This window comes from Eptatretus burgeri, chromosome 1, assembly GCF_056783735.1.
Source record: "Eptatretus burgeri isolate ZD-2024b chromosome 1, Ebu_testis_v1, whole genome shotgun sequence".
Lineage (NCBI taxonomy): Eukaryota > Metazoa > Chordata > Myxini > Myxiniformes > Myxinidae > Eptatretus > Eptatretus burgeri.
Window position 1 is genome coordinate 1459485 of NC_140961.1, and position 22099 is coordinate 1481583.

The window sequence follows — 22099 nt, forward strand, 5'->3', positions numbered from 1 at the left end:
GCACAATGCGTATTTTTGTCATTCCCCGTGTATGGTCTGTCGTCTGCTACCAGCTATGTTGTACTGCTATAGTTACCTTACTACCTGGTGCATCCTGTGCATGTGCACGGGTATCACTCGTATCATATTTCGTTTTTGGCTCCATCTTTCAATGGTTGAAGAATCGCTTTGAAAATTTAAAAATTCTCCCATTCAGATCCGGATCTTCACCAAAATCGAATCAATTCGACCTTGTCGCACACCCAAACTGTCCAACGCATTTCGTCCGAATCCATCCACAAACTTTTTTAGTTATCCTGCTCACAAAAAAATACATGAAAAAAATCACTGAGACTGACACTTGGCAAAATGGAACAGCACTCGGTCGAGCGTGTACCTCCACCAGGCTGAACAGTTTAAATGTTGTATCCCACTGATAGGTCGGATCTGAATCTGGACCTTAACCAAAATCGAATCGGCTTGTTCTTGTCACCAAACCAACTCGTGCACCTCGTTTTGTCATAACTCGTCCACAACTGTTTGAGATATCATACTGTACACAGTTTTTGGCTCCATCTCTCAATGGTGAAGAATCACTTTAAAAATTCTCGTATCTCGATCCGGATTGGGATCTTCACCAAAATTGAATCAATTCTTCCTTGTCACACTCCCAACCTATCCCCCAAGTTTCGTGTTAATCCATCCATAAACATTTTGAGATATCATGCTACATATCATAAGATCTAAAAGGGTCGAAGTATTTCAAAGGGTCTATAGGGCTCTATAAGGGTCTTAAGGGGTCTCGAGGTCTGAGGTCTAAAGGGGTCTCAAGATCGAAACGGCATTTGCCAATCGTAGTTTGGGATTAAAGGGGTTGAAAGGGTCTATGGAGTCAAAGTGTCTAAAGAGGGTCTAATTGGTCTAAAGATCTAAAACGGTGATCTTCACTATTTTTTTTTCGAGGGGGGCCACTTTTTCCAATAATCCATCAGTATGAGAGCCGCCATATCGCCTGCAGGATTCCGTAATGGCTGCGATGAGGCGCCGCCCCCACGTACTCTTCTTTGGTTTGGTTAACTGGGCTGCAAGCAAAATTGTTTGTATACTGCAACCATATCCTGATGTAATTATGTTACTTTTATGCTTTGTGTTGGAACACTCATTTGAAACCATTGGGTGAATTTTATATCATTTATGGCGGATTAGGATGGAGTGTTTGCACATTTGTGTATTATCAGCCGCATGTCAGGGGCCACACTTTAGGCCACAGGGGCTGCCAGTGGCTCATGGGCCATGCAATGAAGAACAGGGGTCGAAAAGGTCGAAGGGTCAAGGGTTCTAAGCAGTCTGAAGGGTGCAAAGTTCTTTCGGAGTCCAAGAGGTTGAAAGGGTTTAAATGGTCAAAAAGATTTAAATGCTCTGAAGGCTCAAGGGGTCGAAACAGTCTCAAGGTGTGAATGGCATGTTCCAACAGTAGTTACAGGTTTAAAGGGTCTCATGGGTCTATAGAGTCTAAAGTGTCCAAAGAGGGTCTAATAGGTCAAAACATCGAAGGTCAAAGGGGTCAAAAGGGTGTAAAGGTCTTCAGGAGTCGACGGGGTCTATAATGTCTAAATTTGGTCAATGAGTCTAAAGGGTCAAGTGGTCGAAGCGGTCTAAAGAGTGTAATTGTCTAAAGGGTCAAAGGGGTATAAAGGGTCTTAAAAGGTCAAACACAGTCTAAATGGTTCCAAAAGGTCTAAAGGGTCCAAAAGGTCTAAATGTCTGAAGGGTACGCTACAATAGTTTGTAATTAATAGACGTAGTCAACATCCAATAATATGTGATGTGTACCAATAATATCGATGTCAATATTTAATAATGCTCGTACATGCCCGTATGTGCGTGGCCGTACGTAATTGTGACGTCATATCAAACGAAGAAGAAGAGTTGTGACGTCAATCGTGCAAAAAAAAAAAAGAAAAGAAAAAAAGAAGAAGAATTGTGACGTCAAACGTGATGTCATAGCACCGTGTCCTGTCATTGGTTGGTAAATAAATGGCCATAACTTGGGAACCACTTGTCTGATTAATATCAAACCTTGAAAAGGCACATCCACAGGGCCCCATCAATATTCCTGGCAAGTTTCAATTAGATCGGACCAGTGGTTGTCGAGAAACAGCGGTCACAGACATACAGACATACAGACACACAGAGATTGCTGGAATTATAGATAGATAGATAGATAATGTACTCATGGTCCAACTCACGTTGAAAGAATATGTAATTAATATACATCAGCACATTACCATAGGGTGATTGCGTCACACCCTGACAGTGATAAAGTGGTTGTGTTGGCCACCCCACAGTGAAAGAGTTCTCCTTCTCACCCTCCTACAGTCACAGGGCACCCATTTCGCAGATCATATCACTACCCAGTGGCGGGTCATTCCTGTGATGCTCCCGGTCTATGTGGTAATGTGCCCTTAGAAAACTGATCCAAAGTCGAAGGAAAATAAGAGTTGTGAGATGTACCCCCCCCCCCATTTCCATTTTACATTTAAGTGAATGGAAGACAAGGGAAAGTTTCTGACCACATCTATCTATCTATTCCTGGAAGTGTGTATATACACATACATATAGTGTCAATAGAAACTCCACACCCCCTTTCAAAATTTTCACCTTATATTGGTGTGGGCCAGGGGTCGGTGGCAAGGAACGGCCGCCAGGTGGAGCAGTTGAGCCGTCTCCCACCGAACACCTGGAATTGCAGGTCGTAACCTTCAGACAACTCCGAAGGTCATGGGTCAATTAAGGACCGTGATCGCCAATTCTCTGACGGTGTGGGGTAGGGTTAATAACCAAATTTCAATATACTGTTACTGGCCGGGGGTCGGCCGCCAACCGGCCGCTCTGAACGGAGCCTTAAGTCGAGTCGGCCCGATCAATCGCCCGGAATTTAGATCGCTGCCTGGATAACTCCGAGCGACGGGTCCTTGTACAAGAACCGAAATACGCCAATCGGCAGATCACGTGGGGTAGGGTCGATTGCCAATCTTCAATGGACCTAAATACCCACGTGATCCAACTACCGGGGTATTCCATCCTCGACGAAACTCGTACGGAACAAACCGCCGAGGCGAGCTTGTCTGTACGTGATTCCCAGCAGCGTAATCGCCGAGAACCGTCGGTCCAAATGTCCCCCTATTACGGCAAACCAACGGCTTTCTAACTCCCAACGCACGGAATGTTCAGTCAATGAGGGAATGGACGCAACGAGCAGGTTTACATTCACACAAGAACATTTATTATAATGAAACACGTATGCAATTAAATAAGGCAAAACACGTATGCAATTATACAAGCAACAAAAGCACGAGAAAAGAACTACAACCGTCTACTTATTATGTAGAGTCATTTACACTTAACAGCAGTTCCTACTGATTCGACGGGCCCACAGACATACGTACACACACGCACACACCCAAGAGATGGTGGCAAAGGCCTTTACTAACGAGCTCCAGGTGAGCTGAAACTCAGAGCTTGACTCAAACCTTTCCACCTCGTGTGGTCTTCAACTTGTCCGGACCCAGGCTCCAGCGAGAGCGAGCTGGATCCAATCGCCACGATCCTTCCCGAGCTCCCGCCAATCCTCCCGCGCTTCTCAACACGAGCCGGTGAGACGAGGCGCCGATCCTTCCTGCCGATGGTCGCTTCCCCGAGGATCCAACTCCAAGAAGAGGCCGATGTGTCGCACCAAGCCGGGAAACAAAATGAAGAACGAAAAGCTCCACAAACCAAGAAGAAGAGGAAGAAGAGGAAGAAGCCTCCACTCGCAGCTCGAGCCGACCAACCGGCTTAACTTTCTTCCAAACAGGGCAGCTTGAATCAAAAAGCTCTCCCGAGCCAAGCAGAAGCCGAAGCTCACGGAACCATCAAAGCAAAAAGCCTCCTCCCAAGCCAAACAGGACCCGAAGGTCTGCTGAGCGACTTCTCTCTGCCGAAGCAAAAAGCTTACTCCTCAACTTCCGAACACGAACAAAGAAAAGATCTCCTCTTATCCTTCTCCTGCTCTTCCCCCGCTCCCGGCGTGACTCATGACTTATGCCCTCGTGCTCCATCTCCCGCTCAGCCACAGGTGGGAGGGAGTTGTTGACATCATGAGTCACGGGACGGCAGGGTTCTTCTTGCTCTTCGCAGAAGAGAGGGAGGGATGTCTCCGTTGTTCGTTCCCTAACTATTAAATCGTTCCGCAGCGCATCTAATCTATTTCTGAACATTTAAACAATGGAAGGTGAGCTATCTAGGGAACAAGCACTTATCGACATAGCTGACAAAAGGAACCTGAATGTTGTGTGCAATCGAATTCCCAAATTCGTAACAATATATATGTGTGTGTGTGTGTGTGTGTGTGTGTGTGTGTGTGTGTGTGTGTGTGTGTGTGTGTGTGTGTGTGTGTGTGTGTGTGTGTGTGTGTGTGTGTGTGTGTGTGTGTGTGTGTGTGTGTGTGTGTGTGTGTGTTGTTACGGTTGTGGAAATTCGCATTACACCATAAAGGGTCCTCAGGTGAGATATATTGGTAAGTTCATGTGTAGTTCGCCCAAACCAGTTGTTTAGAGGAAATATATGTGATCTATTCGGGCTGCGATTCTTGAGTTCGCCATTTTTCTTTGGCTATTGTTAATTTGGTGCAAGAACAACAACGAACATCGCCACAACCAACATCTCAACGATCACGCCATTCACTACACGACGCCACCTTCCACATATACGCTACCATATCTTCGCCACTCTCCATTCAACGAGCACCGTGCGGTCACGATCTCCGCGGGACGGATGGGAGGGGCGGAGTGGCAGCGGCGGCCGGGGTGCGAAGGGGCATCTCCCGCCCGAATCTTTCTTCCCTCGTCGTACGGCGCGGGTGGAAGAAAACCAACAACGCCTGTGGGATTTTCCCTTCTGCTTTTCCCGTGCTTTGGCATGGGGGAGGTGCGATTTGGGCTAGAGGTCAAAGGTGAAAAAAGGTTGGGGCCTGATTTTGGGGGAATAATTCCCTGGCCCCGAGCCAAGACTGACTTTCCTCGCCCCCCGCACGGCGCGGGGAGGGGTGAACGAGAGGGCACGCCCCTTTTTGGGAAGCTTCCAGAAGGGAGGTGGAACCAGAAACAGGGCAGGGCAAAGGCCGGGGCCCCGCGCTACAAAAGGAACGGACGAGGAGGTTTCGTCGGGTTCTTGTTCCAGTCGGGTTCTTGTTCCTATGGATTCGTCTTGTCGTCGTTTGGCCTTGCTTCTTTGATCCTCACGCGAGCCCTGGGACCCCGGGAGCGAGCGCGGAAAATAGCGCCGAGCAAACCCCGTCCGTTTCCTCAAAACCCCGTCCGTACTGTCGAGCGGACCACACGAGCGACGCGCGGCACGAGCTCGCGGACCACGCCGGAGGGGCTCGGAGTTGCGGTCGCAAGGGAAGGACTCGACACGCTCAGGGAAGTCGCGACTTCCATTTCTTTTGGGTTCTGTGTAAACGTGTGTGTGTGGCGCCAGTCCATCAAGTAGAACTGTTTAAGTGTCCCTGTATAATAATTATATTTGGTTGTAGCTCTGCGTTGTGTCCTTGCTTTATATGTGCATTACTGTATGGCTGTGAATACGTGCTTGTCTGTGTGTGTGTAATAAAGTGCTTGCTTGTCAAACTGTTTCCCATTTCACTGCATCCTTTCCTTTGTTGAATCTCCATCTTGCATCACGTAAGGGATTAATAGTGGGTTTTAAAACACCCGGTAATTAATCGGAACCGTCAAGGCCGACGATAACTCTGCTCGGTTATCCCTGTAATACGGAACGAACCGCTTAAGCGGTTCGTTTCCGGAGTTCGCCTGTGGCGTGGTCCCATCCCTCGGCAGATTACCCATGTGAGTACCATAGGTATATCGACTTTCGGCGATTTACCCTATCTCGCGTGGGTGGACTGCGGACTGGGTGGTGGTGGGGTTCAACCCCCACCTGTGACTGGTTTCTGGCGGTAGTCCCAGGAAGGTCACGACTGAATTGTCCGTTTCGGTGGGCGAAGCGGCCGCCATTTGAGTTACGTGGCCGATCGCATGCCGGGCGGGCCAGAATTCGCAACAATATATATATATATATATATATATATATATATATATATATATATATATATATATATATATTTATATTTATATATATGTGCATATTGTGACGTCCACGGGACTTGAACAGTCCCGCCAACGTAGAATGAGCCGAAACGATGGAGGCGGTTTATTTATTTATAACTCAAACATGGCGGTTCTAATCGCTCTACCGCAAACGGGACGAGGAAGGTGGCACGAGTCACTTTTCACTGAGTTGATGATGTTTATTCGTTTTTACTATTAACCAGAAATAACAAGACTCGGCAAGAAGAGGGATCCGGGGCGATTCAACGGGATGGTGTGGGATCGGGCGTGGGGAAAAACACAGACAATTCCAATGAATATAGAGATCTCAAACCTTCTAAGGCGCCAAGCACACACACACACACACACACACACACACACACACACACACACACACACACACACACACACACAAAACGTAGCTATTTCTGGTGGTCAGGCTGGACCGTGGTGTGGACGCAACTGTCCCTGGATCGGCGTCGGACGAGCTGGCCTTGCTCTCGTCAGGGGAGCAGGAGAAACCGTGGTGCTGTCGACCTCCTGGTCTTGGCCCAAGTCTGCTCACAGCCGCCAGGGAACCAGTTCTGGCGCCAAGTTGCGAGCAGGAGAGGGAGGCAGGTCGGCCCGCCGTTCGACCCCGTACTCCGAGTCAGCAGAACCCCAGAGCCAACCAAGGTGAGGCACGAGGCTCAGCAAGGCTCCAAGACACGATCAAGAACATGATCGAATCAGCACAACAACAAGGACGCTCCCCGCGCAACAGCTTCCCCACCAAAAAAACACGATCTTTTGGTTGTAATCTTCTTCCTCTTCCTTTTCGACCCCGAACAGAACCTTTTTATCCTCCTGTCCTCGTCACTTCCAATCGAGCCGTTTATTGGCCCACCGCCGTCGCCTTCTGCCAATCGTGATCACGGGGCGGAGCCATCCGCTGCACTGTCCTGTGACGTCACGGCCAGTCTCCAGAGAATACCAAAAGGGGTTTACGCAGACACACTTACCCTATCCCGTGTCCCTATCTAATTATGTGACAATTATCATTTCCCCCCTTGAAGAAATTAACATTTACGAGACAACTTATCACCACTGAATTGCTACTTATTACATCGAGATCCTGGTAAACTCGAACAGCATGGCATACCTAATTAAACATCCTAATTACCCTTTGAATGCATACCCCCCCTCAAACGTAACAATATGTTTATATGTACGTACATGGCCGTACGTGCGTGGCTGTACGTGCAAACTCCCCCCCCCCCAAAAAAAAACATTTCAAACCGCATGCCAGAAACAACAACCACACAGGCCATTCCTTCGCTCTCGCGTGGCCGTACGTGCAAAAAAAAAATTTCAAACAACTACACAGGCCGTTCCTTCGCTCTCGTGTGCCAGTACATGCATGGCCGTACGTGCGTGGCCGTACGTGCAAACCCCAAAAAAAACTTTCAAACAACTACACAGGCCGTTCCTTCGCTCTCTTAAATGACGACTGGATTGGGGCATTGTGTTTATTTATAAACGCGCAGAAGAAATCGAGAAATTATTAGAATACAGTAAGTCATCACTATCCGGAAGTCCGTACGTTGTAACCCGTAATGGGGAACACGGCTGAGGATCTCTTCCCCATCGGCCACGCCCACGCAGCAACATGTCCTGTTATTTGTTTGGTAAATAAATGGCAATAACTTGGGAAGCACTTGTCCGATTAATATCAAACCTTGAAAAGGCACATACTCTGGTCCCCAGCAATATACCGGGCAAGTTTCAATCAGATCGGAGCAGTGGTTGTCGAGAAACAGTGGTCATAGACACACACACACACACACTCACACACACACACACACACACACACACACACACACACACACACACACACACACACACCCAGACATCGCTGGAATTATATATATATATATATATATATATATATATATATATATATATATATATATATATATATATATATATATATATATATATATATATATATATATATATATATATATATATATATATATATATATATATATATATATATATATATATATATATATATATATATATATATATATATATATATATATATAAAACTGTCTTGGGACACCTATCTGTTGTATGCATACGGTTCTGAGAACCGCAACAACAAAATATATATATATATATATATATATATATATATATATATATATATATATATATATATATATCTAATCAGATGAAAATTGACAATTTATGTGACCTTCACCCTTGACTTATTGACCTTAAAAACAATAGGCTTCTACCTTTACCAAGTGGTTCGGTTTCGTGAAGATCAGAGTAAAAATGTGACCTGTAGGCGATTATGCAAACAGAATAACAGGTCAGCCCAACCAATACACGGTCCTTGCGAATCGTTTATTTTACAAGTACCGTACATAACAAACAGACAGACAAACACGGGTGAATAAATAACCTCTGTTCATCTTCATTGGTGGAGATCAGAAGATATCACTGGCAGTCTATTTTGTCAATCAAACAAAGAACAAGTTTGTGAAACTTGCTAGATATTGTGAGAATGTTGCACAAAGCTTGTTTTAAAGAGATAATATTACTGTCCAAGTTGAAATCTTATCTTTATTGGGTTTTTTTTGCCACTTATGATGTCATTCATCTTCAACTTCCTTTTCAGAAGTGTTTCTCTTTGACAGGATTAGATTTTTTTTTACGATAGTGTGTAGTAGCGCAAGAGAAAATGTGCTTTTCTTGTCTTAACACATTTCCTGATTGTGTGTATCACGCACCCTGCCTACAGGTGGGATGTGTTTTTCTAACATGGGCATCGCCATACTCGAACCTGCACTGCCTATCTGGATGATGGAGACAATGTGTCCTCTTCGATGGCAGCTTGGTGTGTCTGCAACACGACCATCCTACGTTACAGGGCACGTGGCAAATGAGATTAACCATGACATCAGCAACAGTAGCAACATTTTTCAACTTTTGTGGCTGTCCTAACATGCTAGGGGTTATGAAATATTTTACAATGGTGGTTCATATTTGACCTACAATTTGGTTTATAAAAAGCGGAATAAGATACAAATATGTAGAATGATCGTACACCTTAACTTGATAAACAATGACCATAAATTATAATTAATCAGTCAATTGTTTCTTGCTCTAATGCATGTGCTGAAAATCAAGATGGCGGCAAGTAACATAATTTTGATATGAGTTCCCTTTCAAGGAACTTCAATGCAGGAGGAAGTCATTAGGCTCATAAAGTCTGTGCAATGGTTGCCAATCGATGGTTGTTAGTCTGTGCTCTACCCTTTTTCGTGGGCGATCAGGATGATGGGACATTTACAGGTTGTGCCAAAAGCGATTTTTCTTCAGAAATGTATTGTTGAGGATGTTTAGAAAAAATTGGCTCAAAAACACACAAAAACAACTGCCGCCTTATGCCCTTGGGGTGCCCCTTTGTCCCTCAGCCCCCCCCCCCCGAGAATCTTGTAACATCCATGTTTGAGGACCGATTCTCATAAATTATGCATCATATGAAAGCTCTTTTCAAGACCAAACAAGATTTTTTTTTAATCACTTATTTCGACATTAGCAAAACTCATCATTTGCCAAACTTTCATTAATCGTTTGATGAATTTCAAAAATGCAACACATTTTGATGATGACAGTGTCGAATAAGGCGAGCCCTGGGTCTGAAGAAAAAAGGGATTTTCAGTCATCAGCCAATGAAGGAGATCCGATTTACAACTGGCAGTAACAGTGAGGGTCGCTGGAATTTCCTCAAACTCAGAATCAAAGACCACTTGCACATCCTCCTGTCAGGTTGTGAAGGACACCGCCGAGGCACTCGGCAAGGATGCATGGCCCTTGAACATCCTGGCTTTCTGTTCTGCTGCTGTTTTCTTCCTTGTCAGCTTCCCCTGGTAGAAGTTTAGTTTCAGATTTCTCAACTTGCTTCAGGTCACCGGTTTCTCAGATCAGCTTGTTCTCACCTTCTTATTGCTTCTGAGCTGCCTTTTCAAACTGGAACACATCTTGTGCGCCATTTTCGCTTTGACATTCTCGTCCATGCAGAATAACAAGGTCATTGGAACGTTCCTTGAATGGGTTGTTTGGCCTCAAGACCACCAAAAGTTCTCGAAGGAATGTTTCCAACCATACTTGTGAGGCTGGGTTCCCATCGTGGCGAAAGACGTCTGCATCCGAAGATTGAAAACCACTGCCATCTTCAAATTGTTGGAGGAGAGCTCCCATCATCGGTACAATCAATGTCCATTTCTCCATTGCTGCAGGCCTTTCCGGCAGGCCAATCACCCCTCCTGCTCCCTTCAGTTCCTTGATTCCCTGTTCCAATGCATGGTCGGTTGATAGTGCCGAGAAACGCCTCATCATCTTGCTGATGCCCCACATTCCGGCATCAAATTGAGCTCGGATACTCGATGGGAGACATTCCATATCCCTGATATGAATCATGATTGCTCGAGCATAATTGAAATGATCTCTTCTGAAGATGAGAGGGGAAATGGCCTTCATCGCTTGGATGTTCATTTGATGATTCTCCTGGTGGTAAGAATGGAGTCGAATCAGGAGGATTGTATGGTACTTCTTAATGATGGATCAGAAATTGAACACTGGTGAAGTTTCATCATCAAGTGCATTTTGTGAATGTTGAATATCATTTTCAATGCATATTTATATATAATCAGTGAATGACATATTTCTGAAATATCTCGGGTGCCATAGGGGGCAAAGGGACCCTCCAAGAGCATAAGCGAGCGAAATTTTCACGTGTTTTTGAGCACGATAGTTTGACCTTGAGAAGAGCTTTCATATAACGCATCATTTGTGAGAATCGATCCTTAAACATGGAAGTTACAAGATGCACCCCTCTCACAGAGTCTTGGAGGACAAAGACTCCCTCCAGGGGCATAAGGGGTGCAATTTTCTGTGTTTTTGAGCCAATTTGTTCAAAGTATCCTCAAGAATACATTTCCAAAGAAAAATCATTTTTGGCAAAAACTGTAAATGTCGTGCATATTTATTAGGGTGAGGGCCCTCTACTATTTTATGGGCTGTGAATCAAGGAAGGAAGCAGCACGTACCAATTTCACAGTCTGGTATGACTCAGCTGGGTTTTATTTCAAACCACCACCATCCAGACGAAGAATTAACGATCTAACCATTATGCCACCGGGTCTGCTATTTTGATAATAGTGATGAATTTTTCTGGTCAATGTAAGCATCAAGCCTGTTGAAATTTTCAGACAATTGGCTGAACAGTATGCAAGTGATGACTTCCTGACAAAAACATCTGCAGTTGACAGATGTAAATCATTTAAATATGGATGTGAAAGTACACAGAATGATCCGCAAGCTGCAAAAACCAACTCTTCGATCAACAATCCAAACATGAAGTGAGTTAAAGATCTCATTTTGACTGATCAAACAGTTTATTGTCACGACAAAAACAAACCAAACGTCATGTCTTGAAACGTCAGGAAATGTCAAAACGTCATTTCAGTTGTCCTGAAACAACTTGCCTTTTCCTCATGGAAAGCAAATCGAACTGAGGGTAATCTCAGTTCCTTCCATAAAGCTCTGAACAAGTGTGTGTCCACCTTCAGGAGAGCCAGAAAACAACATCTTTCTAATCTCAAGTCGGAATTCTGAAACCTCTCTCCCTCCTCCAAATCCTGGTGGTGTCGAATCAAATCTGTTTCTGGTGTATGTTCCCCCTCCATCCCCTCCCTTACCTCAAATGGCCGTACTGCTGATACCGCACGTGAAAAGGCTGAATGTCTAAACTCGGTGTTTGCATCTAAATCTTGTGTCCCAAACCCATCGCTTTCTGGACCCACCTTACCCAGTCACACCCAACTGTCTATGGACTCTGTGTCCTTTTCTTCTGACAAAGTGGAGAGTTTGCTGTCAAACATCAACTCAGATTCTGCAACCGGTCCAGACAGCATCAGCCCACATGTTCTAAAAAAAACTGCTCCTCTGCTCTTGCTCACCCTCTCTCTGTTCTACTCACCCTCTCATTTTCTCAAGGTCATCTGCCATCTGCTTGGAAATCAGCAAACATTACTGCCCTACATAAATAAAGGTGCAAAAACAGATCTCTGCAATGACAGACCAATCAGCCTTCTCCAAATCATCAGCAAGGTCATGAAATCCATCATCCCTTCAGACGTTAAATCCTTCCTCTTCTCCAATGGCTTGATTTCCAATCATCAATTTGGTTTCAGACCAGGTCACTCGACCCTGGATATGCTGCTTCTGCTCTCCCAACAATGGATGGAGGTCCTCGATGCTGGACATGAAATCAGAACGATAACCCCTGACATTTTGCATACTTTTGCCACAGTCTGGCACCCTGCCCTGATCACCAAACTCTCTTCCTATGGTATCCAAGGCCATCTCCACTCATGGCTCGCAGACTTCCTCTCCTGTCGCAGTCAACGTGTGACCCTAAATGGAGTTCTTTCATCCCCTCTTCCTGTCCAGGCTAGAGTTCCTCAAGGTAGCGTTCTGGGCCCTGTTCTTTTTCTGGTTTTCATCAATGATCTCTCCATCTCTCTGGAAAATCCTCTATATCTCTTTGCTGATGACTCCACCCTCCGTCATACCATCTGTGATCCCTCAGATCAGCAAGCCACAGCTTCTCCGCTCTCTGCAGATCTGCATAAAATCACAAACTGGTGCAACACGCAGAACATGTCTTTCAATCCTGACAAATCTCACACTCTCACACTGTCTCTCAGAAAAGATCGTTTAGAAAATCCCCTAATCTACTTTCTCAACAATCCTTTGGAAGAAGTCCTTTCACTCAAACTTCTGGGTCTCACTATCTGCCATGATCTTTCCAAGGAAAGCCACATTTATAACCTGGCCTCCAAAGCCAGTCGCCGACTGGGAATCCTCCGTTGTGCAAAGTCCTTTCTCGGCTCACCTGAGCTCCTGACCACATACAAAGCTTTTTTTCCGCAGCCTGCTGGAGAACTGATCTCTGCTCTGGCCTGGTGCTCCTGCCTCTCACCTTTCACGTCTTCACGCTGTGGAAACTAAGGCATTTAGGATCACTGGTATCTCCTGTGATGAGGTCAAGTCTTTGGGACTCCTCACTTTCTAACCGCAGGCAGGTCAGTGGTCTTTCTGTCTTCTATCATCTCCTCTCCACTCTCGCCCCCCCCCCCCGCTCTGTCTGCGATGTCCCCCCCACCGCATATTTTTGCAGGACGCTTGAGGGTCCGCTAGCAACCTTCTTGTCGTTAAACTACCAAAATCACAAATCACTGCTCACCTTCAGTCTTTTTTCCCGCCTTTGTAATAAACTCTCTCACTCTGTTCAATCCCATTCTTCCCTCCAGGCCTTCAAAACAGCTGTTCACCACCACCTCTTATCATCCCCCATCCAAACCCTCGATCTTTTCTACTCCCGTTAATCCATCCCAAACCCACCTCCTTCAAATTCCCTGCTTTCCTTCCTGAAAGTCCCTGTGGTGTCCATCTTGTATACCCCATGTTCCCTGCCCCATCCCTCTCCCTTCCACAGATCTCCTCATATCATGTCTCTGTTCCCCACTGTTTGTCTTTCCCTCTCCTGACCCTCTTGTCTCATGCCACCCTTGCTGTGCATTGTGTGTTAGCTCTCATACGTGCCTCGACAATGTATACAAAAAAAATGTCAGTTTAGGAGTTAACATCCGTGTTGGAAGGACCTTAGCATTTGCATGACATTAGTATAGTGATTACATCAGTGTTGTTAGGACACTAGTATTGGTAAGATACTGATCTTGGTGAGACACTGGAATTGGTAAGATACTGGAATTGGAAAGACACAAGTATTGGTAAGACACAAGTGTTGGTGAGACACTGTAATTGGTAGGACACAAGTATTGGCAGAACACTGGTATTGGTAAGACACAAGTATTGGCAGGACACTGGTATTGGCAGGACACTGGTATTGGCAGGACACTAGTATTGGTGAAACATGAGTGTTGGAGTGAAGTGAAGGTCATCTGGGCCGGTTACTTTGAGCAGCTGTACCAGGCTGATCCACCAGCTGTTGATTTGGATGTCCAGGGTGTTGCTATCTCTATTGCTGACCCTCCAATCATCTGTGAACCACCATCGTTTGTGAAAGCACAGGCTGCGGTGAACCAGTTGAAATGGGGTAAAGCTCCTGGGATCTATGGCATCCATGCTGAACTTCTCAAGGCTGGTGGAAATACTGGACTCATCATCGCATTGCATGCAGTTCTGTGCTCTGTCTGGAACACAGGCATCATCCCAACTGACTGGAAAAGGGGCCCTGTTGACCCGCTCTGGAAAGGGAAGGACTGCATACATCACCAGGACTGCAACAACTACCAAGGGGTGATGCTGCTCTCAGTGCTGGGCAAGGTCTTTGCTTGGATAATTCTTGAAAGGGTTCACCACCATCTGCTTGAGCACCAGCACCTCGAGCAGTCAGGCTTTACACCAACGAGGTCAATGATTGACTGTATCCTCGCTCTTCGGGTTCTCACCGAACACAGATGAGAGTTTCGGCACGGACTGCTCATAGTCTATGTTGATCTCTGGAAAACATTTGATTCATTGAATTGGAATGCCCTCTGGATGAATCTTGATATTTGTGGAGTTCCACCAAAACTGATCAATCTGATGTCTGAACCATAATCTGGTACTGAGAGTGCTGTAAGATCTGGTGACACCATCTCCGACTTATTTCCAGTTGTTCCTGGAGTTTGTCAGGGGTGTGTACTGGCCACACCACTTTTCAGCGCTTGTATGGACTGGATTCTGGGGAGGATTTCGGAGAGATCAAGCTCTGGTGCATCGTTTGTGAATGTCAATATCTCTGACCTTGATTTCACAGATAATGCAGTCATCCTTGCGGAGACTGGATATCCTTTTGGGGGCCCTCGCGGTGCTGAATGAGGAGTCTGAGCCGCTGCGATTACAGGTTTCCTGGGTCAAAACTAAGATCCAGGCTTTCAACGACATCTTGGATGCTGCTATCCTGTCTGTACCTGTTTATGGTGAGGATGTTGAAGTCACGGAGAGATTCACTTACCTTGGCAGTGATATTCATGTCTCTGCTTGCTGTGAGACAGGTCAATAGATATCTGGATCGGGCCTGGGGAGTCATGGATTCACTGCATCACGGGGCGTGGCACTGTGCCAGTACCTGTGCAGGAGGATGAAAGTCTGAGTTTTAAGGTCCTTGGTGCTTCCAGTCTTCCTCGATGGATAGGAAACTTGGATTCTGACCAAGGTTCTGAGATGGAGACACAATTCCTTTGGTACCAGGCCTCTTCATAGAATCCTTGGCTGTCACTAGTCGGACTTTGTGTCCAACAAGCGGTTGCTGAGACGGTCTCAAATGAAATTTGTTTCCTGCATAGTCCATGAGCATCAACTGCAGATATGTGGACATGTGGCTCATTTTCCTGATGCTGATCCTACTCACCAGATTCTCTCAGCAAGGGAGCCTCATGAGTGGAGGAGGCCATTGGGCTGACCACGTGCCTCGTGGTTGCAGCAGATTGATCGGCATCTCAAGTTGATGGGGATACCTGGGGGATGGCCAGATGGAGGGCACTGGAGTACCGGCGGAAAGTGGATGCAGTGATGCGCTGCTCCAGCGCATGCTCCCATAAAGTGACCTGACCTAACCAGTGTTGGTGGGACACTGGTATTGGTAGGACAGTCTTGTTGGTAAGACGCAAGTATTGGGAACACATTTGTATTATGAGGACATGAGTATTGGTGAGACATTCATGTTAGTATAAAGCTCGTATTCTTTGGACACTTGTATTAGTAGGACATGAGTGTTGGTGGGAAACCAGTACTGGAAGGAAACTAGTATTGGTAGGACACTTGTATTAGTCAGACATTCGTGTTGGTAGGACATTAGTATTGGTAGGAAACTAGTGGTAGGAGGACATTGGTGTTCGTAGGTATTCGTGTTGGTAGTACATTGGTGTTTGCGGGATATTTGTGTTGGTGGACCTGAGTGTTCATCGGGATTAGTATTTAATCTATCATTCAAGACAAGTTATAGTTATAAACAAATATCTCAGTCAAATTTGAACCACCTCCATAATCTGGACTTGCTGAGGAGTCAAGCTTGGGAAAGGTGGAGACATAGGAATATTGAGGTTCCAGTATTTCACAAGTTTGACTGTTGCCTTTTGCACTGCCATTGCCCGGGAAGGTTATCCGGGCAGATTTTGAGGAATTCAAGCATGAGACTCCATTGGAGGATATACCAGGTGCTTATACTTTGCTCTACTGTGCTTTTCATCACAGGTGTGGCATTTCTTCCTGCAAGCATTTCCTACCTCATTGGCACAAATCTCTTTGGACCACTTTCACACAAGATGGGCCGGTAAAACTGCTCATATTGATAGCAAAGAGTAGAACAAGATTCAGGTTGGCAACAAAAATTGTGTTAGTCGGGATCAATCAATATTCAATGCATTCGTGACAAATTAGCATGACAAACTAATTTGGCCCACATGTCCACTACAGGACTGCCTTTTACACGGTGACAATGAAGGGAGTCCTGTTGTGGAAATGTCGGGTCTGCTGAGCTGTTGTCTACACACCAGATTTCATATGCTTATGCTTTAGCATAATTGTAGATTTACGATAAGTATCCAATGTTGGATCTGCAGTATAATTTCGTGTAATTTTGATGACAGAATAACTCTGCTTTCCTACAGGTGGCTGTGCTCTTTGGTTGGAATGGTAATCGTTGGCGTTTCCATCATTTGTGTAAGACCATCGATGAATCTGCACTCACCCCTCTTTCAACAACTGCCGCAGTTCTGTGTTTATAAGGAAAGAGTAGTAGACATTCAAAGACTATCTAATGATAATTATCATCGTTGTCGTGGTGCACGTAACTTTCGGTGGTCATTGCGGAGCGGCAAAAAGTCCAGCATTGCTTCTCATCATGCTTTTGAACTCCAGATACCACTGGCCAAGAACATTTATGGACTGATTGTTCCTAACTTTGGAGTTGGCTTTGCCATTGGTGAGTCGAGTTACTTGCATCTGGGAGATAATTTACGGGCTTTCAGTTATTTAAATGAAAAGGAGAATAAGCTTCCAATATGACACATTGTGAAGAGTGCAGAGGAAAGGACACATGTAGAACTCGAGAGTTAGTAAAACACCTTACCACACCAACTTGAGAAATAAGGACATGAGCGAGTTCTGGGAACGGCAAATTTGATTGGTCGAGATGATGTAAAACGCCGTAACTTTTTGTCCAAATACTGCTAAACCGAAGGCTTTTGAAAATGCCAAAAAGGCAATTTGTGTTTTCCAGTATTCAGTTATATAATTCAACTTAAATAAAATATTTTAAGGTCGTAGAAAAAAAAATTCCGGAAGTTTCCCGCTGTTGATGCAGCGTCTTTTACAACACCTTATTTAACGTTAGTTATTCGTGCCTTTTGTTTGTGTCCTTTATGACATCCTTAAAAACAGTACGTTTCCTGCTTGGAATAATTTTAAATTTTGTTTAACTGCCAGACAGGCAGACAGAATAAAAATATTCTTTCACTCCACTCTGCGCATGTGTGATCGGGACGAGTTCAAAGATAAAGTTCGGTAAAACTACAGGTTCGTTTTTCGATTCATGTTCCAATTCGTGTTCAAAATAAAACATTCAATTGAAATTAAATTGTTCCTTGATCATAAATTGGTGTTTGTAGACAGACAGACAGACAGACAGACAGACAGACAGAAAAGTGAAGCAATTGCTTAACCTTGCTTTTCACTTCACATACACAGGGTGGTAATAACCGGTGTATTTGGTTGAGGTTATAAAGGTAAAAAACAACATATAAATATTTCAGCCACAAGGTTCCATTTCATCACCGACAACGCATCAAAGATTCCTCCATGTTTGTGTACTTAAACATCACACACCTGGGCTTCATTGTTCAACACGTATTCATGTTTATTGTGAAAAAAAATAAGAAATGTAAAAGTCACAAAACCAGTTCCTCTGAACTTAAGTTCTCGTTGCATGAGCATAGTAAGTAGCTGCATGTCAGTGAACATCATGGTGTGGTGTGATTGAAAGAGGAAATTAAAATCCAACGGTAAATTTAATTCCGTGTGTGCAGGAATGGTGGATTCCTCTCTGATGCCTCTCATGGGTTGGCTGGTGGATCAAAGGCACGTGTCGGTCTACGGAAACTTATATGCCATAGCGGATATTGCCTTCTGCCTGGGCTACGCACTTGGTAATTTGCTTTCCTGCTGCTATCGCCTGGAGGTTTTGTGAGATGGGAGCATTTTCCTGTTCAACCTTTAACTTGCCACATCTCCACTAGCTCCTTCGGGCTAGCCGAGGTTCAGCCTAAGAATCCAGTGGATGAAATTTCAGCCATCGTTCTACTTGTCCTACAATGCATATGGACACTAGTTCTTCATTCTGCTCGGTACACCCAGTGACCAAGTTAGGAGACATCAATGTCGTTTTGCTTTAATTGCGAGGACATTTGGACATTGGGCAAATCAACGCAGTCATGTGGGGTATCAACCAAGGATTTACAGCGTCATGAGTTGTGTGCTCACACACTTCTTGGTCTTCTGTTTCATGGGTATATGGAACAGGCTAACCTAAACTGCAGTGTTTGATCTCACCGAATGTGGTTCAAAATCTTTCACATTGGCAAACAACACAGTTTACTGCTCTCACAAACCGTATGGAAAACATTAGATTGTTGGGAGACAATTGTCCATCAACTCTATGATCATTCTTCAACAAATATTCAAATTTAATCAGATAGAGGCATGAGTGGAAATATTGCATGCGGTATTTGTTCTCCTTAATATGCTGACATAAATGTGATATGAATAAGAATTTGAAAACGTTAATTTTTGACTTCTTATGGATTCAACATTTGACAGAGCATCGTGAATTAATGGATATCCTCGATGTTCGAGTTCCACCTCCTGGTTCCGCTAACTTGTAGCTATCTCTGATGGCCTTGTGGCAGGTCCGTCAACTGGAGGAGCCATTGCTCGAGCCATCGGTTTCCCTTGGATGATGACCATCATTGGCTTGGTGGACATTGCATTTGCTCCGCTCTGCTTCTTTCTGCGCAACCCCCCAGGGCGAGAGGAGAAAATGGTAGTCTAGTCACACACGGTTTCATCCTGCTGCCTCCACCCAGACTCCACGTCCTCTTCTTCGACTCCTTAACCTGTTTAGAATGACAAATTATTTATTTACCTCTGCCACCAAAGGTGAAGGAGGTTATGATTTCACCCCTTACTGTCTGTCTGTCGGTTTGTGTACAGGATATCTCAAAAAGTTAGGGATGGATCCGGATGAAATTTTGTGGATAGGTTTAGTGTGTGACAAGGACGAACTGAATAGATTTTGGTGAAGATCTGCATCCGGATCCGACTACTAGAATTTTAAAAGTGATTTTTCACCATTGAGATATCAGGCCAAAAACGACATATAGCACGATAGGTCAAAAAGTTGTGGACAGATTCAGACGAAACTTGGTAGACATGTTGGGTGTGTCGCAAGGACGAATTGATTCGATTTTGGTGAAAATTCGGATCTGGATGCATGAATTTAAATTTTGAAGTGATTCTTCACCATTGAGAGATCTGGCCAAAAACGATATAGTGCTGTATAGCATGATATTTCAAAAATGTATTGGGCCCGATATGTTCTCGTGGATCAGGCATTACATGGCGGTGGTATGCGCTCTACCGAGTGCCCTTCTAGTTTTACATGCATTTTAAAATCCTCTCCCACCGCCCCTCACCCCTCTTCTCCCAGGACTTGAATCACTTCAGGTGAAGGGGCGTCCCTCACAGATATCACAAACACCACACCTGTCTATAATCATCCATCCATAATTAAGATACTTATCAGACCTGCAAGTATCCATGTAACTCCAATGCTTTTCGGTACCTACCTCATTCCAATTTAAACGTATGGACTGGTACTGCCACTACCTTTCTAGGGAAACCATTCCATGCATTGACTATGAAAGATCCCTACCTTACTACCATCTCAACTCTCTTCTTTATTCTCAGGATGTGGCCCCTGGTCCTGTCACGGTCAATTATGCTATATAGTTTGAGACATATTCCAAAATATTGACTGAAAAACAAACTGTCTTTGACAAGAAGAATGGAAATTATTTTAGAAATAAACTTATTTTTAGAAACAGATCAATGCCTCCTGAAAGCCCCTTTTTTGTTTTATATATTTATTTTTGTATACCAAGTCGATGCTCATGTCAGAGCTAGTACACAGAAACAGAAGGCAGGAGATAAGAGGGGCAGGAGAGGGAAGCACAAAATAGTGGGGAACAAAGACGGTAGGAGATCTGTGGAAGGGAGAAGGATGGGGTGGAGTACACAGAGAAAAACAACATGGCACTACAGGGACTTTCAGGAAGGAAAACAGGGAATTTGTAGAAGGTGGGTTTGGGGTGGATTATCAGGGGTAGAAATGATCAAGATTTTGGATGGGAGAAGATATGAGATGGTGGTGAACAGCTATTTTGAAGACCTGGAGACAAGAGTGGGTTTGAAGTGTGTGGGAGTTTGTTCCAGAGGTGGGAAAAAAGAGGAATGAAAGAATGAAGGTGAGCAGTGAATGTCTTGATTTTGGCAGATTCACTAGAAGGGGGTTTTAGGTGGACCGTGAGTGCCCTGAGGAAATACAGGGGGAACAGATCGCAGACAGAGCTGGGGGTGGGGGGGAGGTAAGGCCGGAGAGGAGACAGTGGAAGACAGAAAGACCACCGACCTGCCTCTGTTGAGACACCCAAAGACTAAGCTTCATCATGGAAGATACCAATGATCCTAAAAGCCTTGGTTGCCCATTAGCGTGAAGTCGACGAAGGTGTGAGGCAGTAGCACCACCCCAGAGGGGAGAGCAGTACTCCATCAGACTGTGGATGAAAGCTTTGTACATGGTCAGGAACTTAGGTTTGCCAAGGAAGGACTATGCATGACGTAGGATGCCCAGTCGGCGACTGGCTTTGGAGGCCAGCTTGGAAATGTGGTTTTCCCGGGAAAGATCGTGGCAGATAGTGAGACCCAAAACCTTGAATGAAAGGACTTCTTCAAGGGGATTGTTGAGAAAGTTGATAGGAGTTTTTCCAGAGAGACATGGTGAGGATGTGAAATTTGTCTGGATTGAAAGACATTTTCCAAGTGTTTGACCAGCTTATGATTTTATCCAGGTTTGCAGAGAGTGAAGAGGCTGCTGCCTGCTGATCAGAGGAATGAGAGATGGTACGGCAGAGGGTGGAATCATCAGCAACGAGATATAGAGGATTTTCCAGGGAATCTGAGAGATCAATGATGAAAACCAGAAAAAACACATGGCCAAAAACACTGCCTTGAGGAACTCCAGCTTGGACAGGAAGAGGGGATGAAAGAACTCCATTTAGGGCTACACGTTGACTGCAGCAGGCGAGGAATTCTGCGAGCCATAAGTGGAGGTTAGGGCAGGTATGGGAGCATGTACCAGAGCAGCACGTCGCTGCGTCCACTTTCTGCCGGTACTCCAGGGGCCTCCGTCTGGCCATTCCCCAGGCAGATGCCTGGCCCATCCCCATCTCCTTGAGATGCCGATCAACCTGCTGCAACCACGAGGCATGTGGTCGGCCCATTGGCCTCCTCCACTCACGAGGCTCCCTTGCTGAGAGAATCTGGTGAGCAAGATCAGTGTCAGGAAAATGAGCCACATGTCCATACAGCTGCAGCTGATGCTCATGGGCTATGTAGGTAACAAATCTCATTTGAGTCTATCGCAGCAACCGCTGGTTGGACACAAAGTCTGACTAGCGATAGCCAAGGATTCTCCAGAGACCTGGTACCAAAGTTAATTAAGTCTCTGTCTCAGATCACTGGTCAGAGTCCAAGTCTCACATCCATAGAGCAAGACCGGAAGCATCAAGGAT

At 45.1% G+C, this 22099-nt stretch overlaps 1 protein-coding gene across 5 annotated transcripts in view; it reads left to right on the forward strand.

The window, feature by feature from the left end:
- LOC147033760 (synaptic vesicular amine transporter-like) overlaps window positions 1-22099 on the forward strand; it is a 201397-nt gene that overhangs the window by 147253 nt on the left and 32045 nt on the right. For 4 of the 5 annotated variants that reach the window (XM_085870347.1, XM_085870353.1, XM_085870362.1 and 1 more), the window contains 5 exons: window positions 8920-9015; window positions 16446-16524; window positions 16862-17175; window positions 18278-18397; window positions 19157-19290. In XM_085870347.1, coding sequence (XP_085726473.1) covers window positions 8920-9015; window positions 16446-16524; window positions 16862-17175; window positions 18278-18397; window positions 19157-19290 — 743 coding nt within the window. The remainder of the gene's footprint in view (window positions 1-8919; window positions 9016-16445; window positions 16525-16861; window positions 17176-18277; window positions 18398-19156; window positions 19291-22099) is intronic. The other variant, XM_085870329.1, reaches the window with a different exon arrangement.